The sequence below is a fragment of the Borostomias antarcticus genome (assembly GCF_949987555.1).
Source record: "Borostomias antarcticus genome assembly, chromosome: 28".
Taxonomy (NCBI): domain Eukaryota; kingdom Metazoa; phylum Chordata; class Actinopteri; order Stomiiformes; family Stomiidae; genus Borostomias; species Borostomias antarcticus.
The window spans coordinates 153,391-162,500 of NC_140261.1; the positions used below are offsets into that span (position 1 = coordinate 153,391).

Below are 9,110 nucleotides of genomic sequence, written 5' to 3' on the forward strand. Positions count from 1 at the left end.
TCACTCTGACGCCACAGACTGCCAGGAGAAGAAGCAGTGGGCTGGAACAGATGGTGTTGATTTCTATAATAACGATGTGGTCACTAGAGGTTAATTTGTATAATAACGAGGCGGTCAGAAGAGGTTAATTTGTATAATAACATAGTAGAGGTGGTCATTAGAGGTTGTGCAGAGGTCAAAGGCTATGCTTACACACTTGCAAGTGGATCCTCCAATAAAGATGTCATTTATGCAGAGTGAGGTGCCACTTTAGAGTGTGTGCCTGTGTGTTTATGTGCATGAGTAACATTTTAAGAGTGTGCATCTTCTGGACGTTATAAGCCAAAAGATCTGATTCACTGGCAAAGATCAGACTGAGTGAGCAGGCGTGTGAGTGGAGCAAAGATCAGACTGAGTGAGCAGGCGTGTGAGTGGAGCAAAGATCAGACTGAGTGAGCAGGCGTGTGAGTGGAGCGTGGCTCTGCTGCGCGGTCATCCCTCCGTGCCTGAGCTGCTGCTGGACAGTGTGACGGCACGGCTCTCTGTCTGTGACTCTGTGTTCAATTACGTATGTGTGGATTTCAGAGGTGTACTTTCAACATCACAAAATACAGTATTTATTAGAGCCCCCCCCCCCCTTGACCTATTCAAGCTTTGTCTACACAAACCAAGGGAGGTCACCATTTTGCGGCACAACAGGTAGAAAACTGAAACAATCAAACACATCACCGACTAACCACTGACGCTTGGGATGCTGCCTAATTCACAGGATTCCGTATATGTTTTTCTAAGTAGTAAAATTTAACCCAGGGCACATTATTATTAATTTCTGATAAAGTATGGATAAAGATATATTTTCTTAAAATTTCTCAAAATCAATATATTTCAAATATTACTTACTCATCTGTGTATTTCAACAAAACTGTATATTATTTGCTAATAAGATACAACTGAATGGTACAGTACATATAAAACAATGAGGAGTATGACCCTTGACCCTTGTGATAGTCAATGTAGAGTGAGTGACGAGCCCTGTGTCCCTCTCACCCGATGCATGAGAAGCAGGGGTCCTTCCCCATGGCTCCCTCACTTCCATAACCATTTATCCTGTTCTTTCTGTCAGTCCAGGTCCTCTACACACCTGGTAAAGCCCTCTGTAGACTACCAGAACCCCTGGAAACACAATACAAAGCAGTTTAATTGTGATTTTAGCTGAAGATGGATCCTTGCATGTCCTGTAAAAATATAAACAATAAGTTATGGGTCAGGCGAGCACCCCTGCCTACCGGCCCGCCCGCCCGCCTGTCTCAGTCCCTCCCTAGCCACACCCTGGTGGGTGTGAGTCTACTGGGAGGGCAGGGTTTTAATGGGGCGGGACAGGGAGCTCATGTTAGTGGCGGCGGCGTTGACTTGGGGGCAGACGCTCTTGATGGGCAGGCTGCTGGAGTGTCCCATGGCGTCCTCGGCTGCGCGCAGGAGCAGCGTGTAGTTGACGGCCACCTCCTCCACCTTCCGCAGCAGCTGGAGGCGCTGCGCCTCCGAGCGCACGCCCCTCACCAGCTTGATGAAGGTCTGGGTCAGGTCGCACAGCACCTGGAAGCTGGCCGTGACGGCGCTCAGCATCCTGGTGGGGCTCTTCTCCACGCTGGCCACCCGCCGGCACGACGCCCGGAACTCCTTGAAGTGCACCGCCAGCTCCTGCTTGTACTCGGCCAGGCGTGAGGCCTGGAGCCGCCCCTCGCCGTCGGCCTGCGGGCTGCTGGCACACTGGCGCAGGACGGCCAGCAGCTCGTTGGCGTCTAGCTGGGCGCTGAGGAAGCCGTCGGGCAGGGTGAAGGTCTTCCCCTGCAGGGCCTCCACCCTCGCCAGGCTGCCCTCGAGGGTCCCGCAGGCCCTCAGGTCTATCTCCTGGGTGTGGGGCTCCTCCTCTGTCTCCTCCTCCTCCTCCTCCTCCGCCTCCTCCCCGCTGCAGTCCTCGGCGTTGAGCACCTGCAAGGTCTTGCTGACCGCGGGGAGCTGCATCCCCGGCAGCACCTGGAGCGGGACGGAGTAGGACAGCTCATCCTTCTCGCTGCTCTCGTCCGCAGCCTCGCACTTCCTGTAGCAGAAGCAGAAGGAGCAGCACTTCTCCCGGTCGTCACTGTCCTCGCCGGGCATGGTCAGCAGCACCTCCCCTCCACTTCCTTCTCCTCCTCCTCCTCTCTCCCTCAGCAGCTCCTCCCCTTGAATAAAGAACACTCCCTTCTTTCCCTTGCCCTCGGCCTGGTGGGCCTGGGTGTGGATAGGCTCGACCGGGGTGGGCAGCCTCAGTCCTGTGGCCCTCACTCTCTCCATCTCCTTCTCCAGGCTCTTGGCTTTGGGCTTCACCTCAGCGTAGAGCGGTGCGCCGTCGCTGTTGTCCACCTCTCCGATGCTGTACCGTCGCTGGAGCTTCTTGTGCTGGGGGTCTCCCAGGCACTCCGCGCGGGAGGAGCAGGCGGGCAAGCAGGAGGCCTGCTCCCCTCTGGGTTCCCTGGACTCCAGGCTGGTGGAGCGGATGCGGGTGGTCTTGATCTCTAGGGTCTGGGGCCTCCCGGGGGCGGTGCCCGGGGCGCAGGGGGATTTCGAGGTGGCCGGAGGGACGGTCTTGGAGGTGTTGCTCCTCTCCCGGCCCCTGTGCTGCTGCTGCTGCTGCTGCGGCGGCGGCTCCATGGTGGAGCCCACGGGCGTGTCCGGCAGACGCATGCCCCGGCACATCCGCTTGCAGTCGCAGCTGCGCCGCTGCTCCCGCGAGAGGCCGGGGGCCTTCAACACAGGGCTGGTGCGGAGCTGGCACGCGCAGGGGGTCCCTGACGGGACCGGGGACGAGCCCTGGGCCAGGTACTCTCCCTGGGAGGACTTGGGCTTCAGCAGCTCCTCCAGGAACTCCAGCTCGTACTGCCGGACCTTCTGGAGCTGGGCCCGCCGCTCGTCCGTCTCACGCCTCATCCGGGCGGGGAAGGTGGCCGACAGCAGGTTCCTGAAGCTGAGGAACGGAGCGCTGCGCTGGGCCTTCCCCTTACCTCCGCCCTGCTTCTTGGTGTTGGCCGCCGGGAGGGTTGACACCTTGTCCACGGAGCTGCCAGGGTGGGTGGAATCCACCAAGATAGGTAACGCCTTCGGGGGGCATTTCTGCTGCTCGGGGAGAGCTTTAACCTGGGGGCTATCTGCCTTGCCCTCCGTTCCTTCTTTTCTCTCTGTTTTAACAGGCAGGTGAGGGGAGCGCTTGGTTTGGACTTGGGGGCTGGGCTTCGCCAGGGTGGGGTCACTCGAACCTTCTCTTTCTGCACTCTCCTTGCTGCTGGCCAACTGCAGGCCCTTGGCCTTCAGGCGTTCGTTGTCAGTGGAGGACGATGAATGGAACGCCACCACCTTTTGGGTTTGCGGGTTTTTCGGCCTTGATTGTGGACCCAGCTCATCGCGCACTGGGCACGTGCAGAACAGATCGTCGACTGGCAGGAGGTCTTTGGAGCCGGAAGGCTTCATGGTCTCGCTAGGGGCAGGCTCAGCATCTTGGCACATGTTCGTGGTGCAAATCTTTGCAGATGCAGTTCTGTCCACAGTCAAGAGGATGGGTAAGGCTTTGCTGGTTGGGTCTGGGCTGGAAGGTGCAGATGTTTTTCCCTTGGCTCCGGCAGCTGAGATGTTGGGGCTCAGTTTCCCCTCAGTAAAACATAAGGACCTCTGGGTTCTACTCATCGGAGGGATCTGGGCCAGGTCAGACGCCTTCAGCTCCACAGGTGACTTCGCCGGGCGTTTGGGGCTACTGGCATTGGTGGAAAGCTTGGCTTTCTCATCTGTCTTTTGCTCACCCTGAGCTGGGTCTTGACTCATCTTGACACCATCCTGACCTGCTGGCAGACTACCTGTGGCCGCGGCTGTCTCCTGCCTAGGGCTGACCTTCAGGGGTACCGTCTTGCTAAGGATCACCTGCTTAGGTGGGCAGCCGGCGTGGATCTGGCCCACGGAGAATGCACCGCCCCCTAGTGTCTGGGTGGTGCAGCCTGGTATAGCCAAGGGGAAGTCTCTCCGGGAGAAGATGCGCTCCTTGTTGATGTGGTGGGCCAGCAGGTATGCCTGGTTTTGGTGTTGCTTCATTGCCGACACCATCTCCGACACATCCGTCAGCTCAGAAGAGTTGGTCTCGTGGCCAGAGTCCAGCGATGACTCAGGCGTGATGGCCGCCAGCACGATCAGACCTGTGGAGGAACAAAACACAAGATACTATCAGGTTCACCACCAGGAAGTAACTGGATAAGAAGCTCTTATACCTGTGTTGTAACATTGTAAGAATGCTGTAATAAGGTATTTACAGGGAAGGAATGGTCCTTCCATTACTTAACACAGGTCGTTGCGGCATACATGCTCTGATAAAGGTCGATGGGCAGATTTGTCTGCCAAATAATCGGGTGAAATTGAGGAGCTGTCTCTGTTACTTTTTTTCAAAGTTGGTGAGTGCTACCTACACATCTTTGGATGTTGTTTTTCAAGTAATTGCAGCTTTTTTCAGAAAAGTTTAAGAACAGCAGTATGTTAACTTTTATGGGTTTTTATTTTTGTATCCGTTAACAAGGCAGTTTATCTATGAATGCATTTCAAACGCTAGTTTATTTGTTCAACTATGAACAGGACCACGGTGTCTGTGTGAGGGGAGTCCCCTGCGTGACTGAGCCAGTTGACCTGCGGTCTGGGCTGGTTGTTGGTGGTGATGAGGGTAGTCCTCCGAGGCCGCCAGCGCCTCCAGCGCCTGCAGGGTGGACACCAGAGCGTCGTCCAGCTCCTGGGCGTGGTCGCGCACCGTCCTGGTCGCCACGCTGTCTATCAATGTCACCTGAACGTCCGGGGCCCGGGACACCTGGGGCGCCACCTGTGCCACCTGCGCCACCTGGCCAGTCGCGGTGCCGGGGCTGGAGGTGGATACGGGCCGAGTTTTCCTCCCTCTCTTCGGGTCGTCCTCGTCGGAGCTGTTGTCTCTGAAGCCGGGGGGAGGCGCGGTCGGAGGCGGCTGCAGCTTCCCTCTGCCGTCGTTCACCTCCTCCTCGTCCTCCTCCTCCTCGTTCCCCCCGGGAGGGGGCAGGGCCATCAGGTCCACGGCCCCGCCTCCGTTGCGCGCCGCGCAGCTGCTGGAGCAGCTCTTCCCCGAGCTGCCGCTCACCGCCAGGGCCACGCCCTCTGCTCTCAGCCGGGCCTTGCAGGAGTCACAGAAGAACCTGGTGGCCTTCTGCGACTGGCCCAGGGTCTGAGCCCGGGTCCTGAAGGCCGCGTTATCCACCGCGGCGGCGCTGTCCGGGTGCTCCGCGATCATCTCCGTGCTCTTCAGGGTCGGGTCCGACTTGGTACGGGGACGTCCCGGGGAAGGAAGAGGAGGAGTAGGGGGATCCTGGGAAATGAAGTTCTGGTTGATGTCGAGCTCGGCCTCGGCCTGTGTCTGCATATCCTGGAGCTGCTGCTGCTCCCGCAGGTGGACGTGGCAGAGGCCCAGGTGTTGGGTCTCCGGAGGGGCCGCGGCCCTCTGGGACCCAGCCGCTACGTCCCTGGGGGGGCCGTCCCGCTCCTCCGCCCGCCGCCCACCCCCCGAGGAGGAGGAGGAGCCGGCGGCAGTCCCGGAGCGAGGGTGGGCATGGTGGGAGCTCCTGTAATCTGAGGACAGAACGGTCAGAGCAGTTGAGATGTTGAGAGGTTAAGAGTCACAAGTGGTGGAGGGGATGAAGAGAGAGAGCGGGCGAGAGAGAGAGAGTCCGCATGAGAAAGCAGAACTGAGCACAGAGGCTTGGCGGTCACATGAAGGAGGGTTGGCACTTGCAAAGATGAATGCTGGGAGTTGAAGGTTTGGAGGTTTGAGAGTTGAAGGTCTGGTGGGTTGTGGTGAATTCTACACGGCACAGCAGGTGTTTCTATATTCATGTTACAGCCAAAATGAACGGATGACGGAATCCCATGAATGTTACCCCATGAAGCAGGAGCGAGAGAGAGGAGGCTGTCCGTCAGTCAGGATGGAGATGGAGAGAGGAGGAGGAGGACGCTATGGGATGGTATCTCCATGGTTACTGTTGGTAATGGTTGCGGTCCAGGTATGGAGAGGCAGCGGACAGTCCAGGTGTGGTTGAAGGGGAGTGGACACACATGCATGTCTCTCAGCCCGGCCGGCCGGGAGGCCTGGCAGGGTTCTCAGTCTGACAATAACGCTTCAGCTTTAGTGTAACAAAAAGCACTCCCACTCCCACACTTCCACATGACGTGGCTGAAGCAAACTGTATGAAACAACATCCTTTGAACACTGGAATCATTTATATATTCCATAAAGTGACCTGGCTGGAAAAGGTCAGGGGTCAACATGCTGTGCCTGTTGATTAGCTCAGTGGTTCCCAAGTGGTCGCGAGATGGGGATGGGGGGTCGCGATATGATGAGGGGTGGGGGGTGATTAGCCTGTGATTAATGATTAGCGACAACATCCAAGCACACACACTTACTACATTAAATTACGATAAGTATGAGTAATATTATAGTTGTTAAGCTGCCGGCATTGTGTTATTTTGCTATTGTTATGGCTGTGTTTGAATAGCCAGGCCATATTAGTGCATGTGAACGTTTGCATGCTTCAACCACTAGCGGGTGTAGTGGGGGTCACGTTATTTTGGGGGTTGGCGGCTGAAAAGTTTGGGAACCCCTGGATTAGCTGACATAGTGAATTTGGAATGATACGTCCAGTAATTTGTCGAAAAGTATGATTATTCAGAGGATGTTGAGGGTGCCCTAATCAACACTATAAAATCACCACAAAAAATCAAGGAGGTGACTACTACCATACCTGCCTTGATCATGTGAGACTGACCAGGTGTCCGGAAGTAGACAGTCCGCTTGGGGTCCACGAACAGCTTGTAGTATCCAGAGATGAGGCAGGCAAAGTTACTGGCATCCGGCCACTCCATGAGAAGGACCAGGGGCTGGAGGAGGAACGTTAGGAGAGGGACGATAAGCTCTTGTGTTTACAGCACAGCAGCGCCCACATCCTTGCACTAGTGTAGGCCACACAGACCGGGGGGTGACCTGATTAGGTCACAATCCCATGCACACCAAGGGCCTTTTGATCTCTAGTCATTTACGGCTAATTTTTGTTCATGAAGAAAATATCACGTTTCCACTCCTTCATTAACACAAAGGAACATGCGTCATGGGTGGGGGACCACATGTTTACTGTTAACATCTGGCTTGTTCTATGGTAGAAATGGTGTAGCCAATGAATCACTGTTTTGAAGCCGCCAACGTCATCGGTTAGGTCTGTTGACACTGGTAGTGGTCAATCTGTAATGAATTGTTTCATTTTTTTGGGAAGCTGATATAAGATCAAGCTATTCACAAACATGGCCTACATCTATGTACACAGGAGGACACAGAGTGTTTATATGCGTATACAAAGTTGGAGTTGGATATCTCCCTGCCGTCATCGCTAGAGTCCCGGATTACAGCATAGATCCATGACCATGGTGTGGTCTAGACTACTATCTGTGTCTGTGGACTTGTGTGGACTGTGTGTGTGTGTGTGTGTGTGTGTGTGTGTGTGTGTGTGTGTGTGTGTGTGTGTGTGCTTGTGTGTGTGTGTGTGTGTGTGTGTGTGTGTGTGTGTGTGTGTGAGTAAGCGTGTGTGTGTGTGTGTGTGACCTTGGCCTCGTGGATGGCCACCTCCACCCTGGCCACGCCCTGGTTCTCCCTGTGCAGCTGGACCTTGGCCACGCGGCTGAACTCTGTCAGGACTGTGGTCAGGTTGTTCTTCAGGTCGATCACATGACTGATGCCATGCCTTGGACCAACCAGCAGGGTCGTAGCCGACTGCTTCTCATCCTGGACAGTACGCACGCACACACACACACACACACACACACACACACACACACACACACACACACACGAATCACACCCAGGCGGTGAAGTGAACGGTGCAGATTCATGAGCGATCTCTACTGCCCTCTACTGGTTGGTGTAAATCTCGGGCTGCACCGAGCGGAGAAATGGCACCAAATAATTCTTCAAAGGATATGTTAATATCAGTCGGTCAGTCATAACAGTGTGCAAATGGGGTAGATATCAGTCGGTCAGTCATAACAGTGTGCATATGGGGTAGATATCAGTCGGTCAGTCATAACAGTGTGCATATGGGGTAGATATCAGTCGGTCAGTCATAACAGTGTGCATATGGGGTAGATATCAGACGGTCAGTCATAACAGTGTGCATATGGGGTAGATATCAGACGGTCAGTCATAACAGTGTGCATATGGGGTAGATATCAGACGGTCAGTCATAACAGTGTGCATATGGGGTAGATTTCAGACGGTCAGTCATAACAGTGTGCATATGGGGTACTGTAGACGCTTCACTGCCTTTAGTCTCCAGGGTCTCAAAGCTGTCTGTTGGACAGATGGGCCTGTGGGAATGTTCCCGGGGGGAAGGATATGGGAATGGGGGAACGCTGAGGCGCTCACCAGGCCCACGGTGTGGAATAGCAGTCCCCCGAACGGCGGGAGGTCGTTGAGCACGCGCATGTACTGCAGCTTGCCCTGGAGAGGGGGCACCTGTCAGCAAGACAGCACAACACACAGGGGTTTCTCTACTGCTGTACCACATATCTCCTCTTGGGGGCACTGTTTACCCAAGCAGAGAGATACAGTAGCTCAGGAAGAATGCAGATCCTAAGACAGGTATAAGCTTGTCAAGTGTGGCTTATCCTATGGGTTATGCATACTAGCCCCACAATGCAATGTGTGCAATAGATGGATACAACTCAAGTGCTGTCAAAGCAAAGTGTAGACATTTACATAATCATTGATATGGTCAAGGTGGAAATTTGCGGACTCTGGTGTAAACAAATAATTATCCAAAACATATCGAAAAGATTCACTTCTTTTCCAATATAACATCACAGCAGAAAACAATACACCTATTGGCAGACGGCTGTTCCACAACAGCAAATAGGCGTTCACTGCGGCGGCCATTTTGATGTTGTGTGCGTGGAGGCGTTTGGAGAGGAGAGAGGAGAGAGGAGTGCAGCACCTTGTTGCCGGAGGGAGGCGGGTGCTGGTAGGTCTTGAGGAGCTGGGAGAGCGTCTTACACACATT

At 54.8% G+C, this 9,110-nt stretch overlaps 1 protein-coding gene across 1 annotated transcript in view; it reads right to left on the reverse strand.

Moving 5' to 3' along the window:
• Window positions 1-1,323: 1,323 nt before the first annotated feature.
• Window positions 1,324-9,110, reverse strand: part of frmpd3 (FERM and PDZ domain containing 3) — a gene marked incomplete at both ends in the record, with an annotated part of 14,921 nt that continues 7,134 nt past the window's right edge. Inside the window, 6 exons of the mRNA XM_084459356.1 lie at window positions 1,324-4,196; window positions 4,678-5,637; window positions 6,807-6,942; window positions 7,658-7,837; window positions 8,477-8,566; window positions 9,045-9,110. The exon at window positions 9,045-9,110 is cut by the window's right edge and continues 61 nt beyond it. Of these exons, the coding sequence (XP_084315482.1) occupies window positions 1,324-4,196; window positions 4,678-5,637; window positions 6,807-6,942; window positions 7,658-7,837; window positions 8,477-8,566; window positions 9,045-9,110 (4,305 nt within the window). The remainder of the gene's footprint in view (window positions 4,197-4,677; window positions 5,638-6,806; window positions 6,943-7,657; window positions 7,838-8,476; window positions 8,567-9,044) is intronic.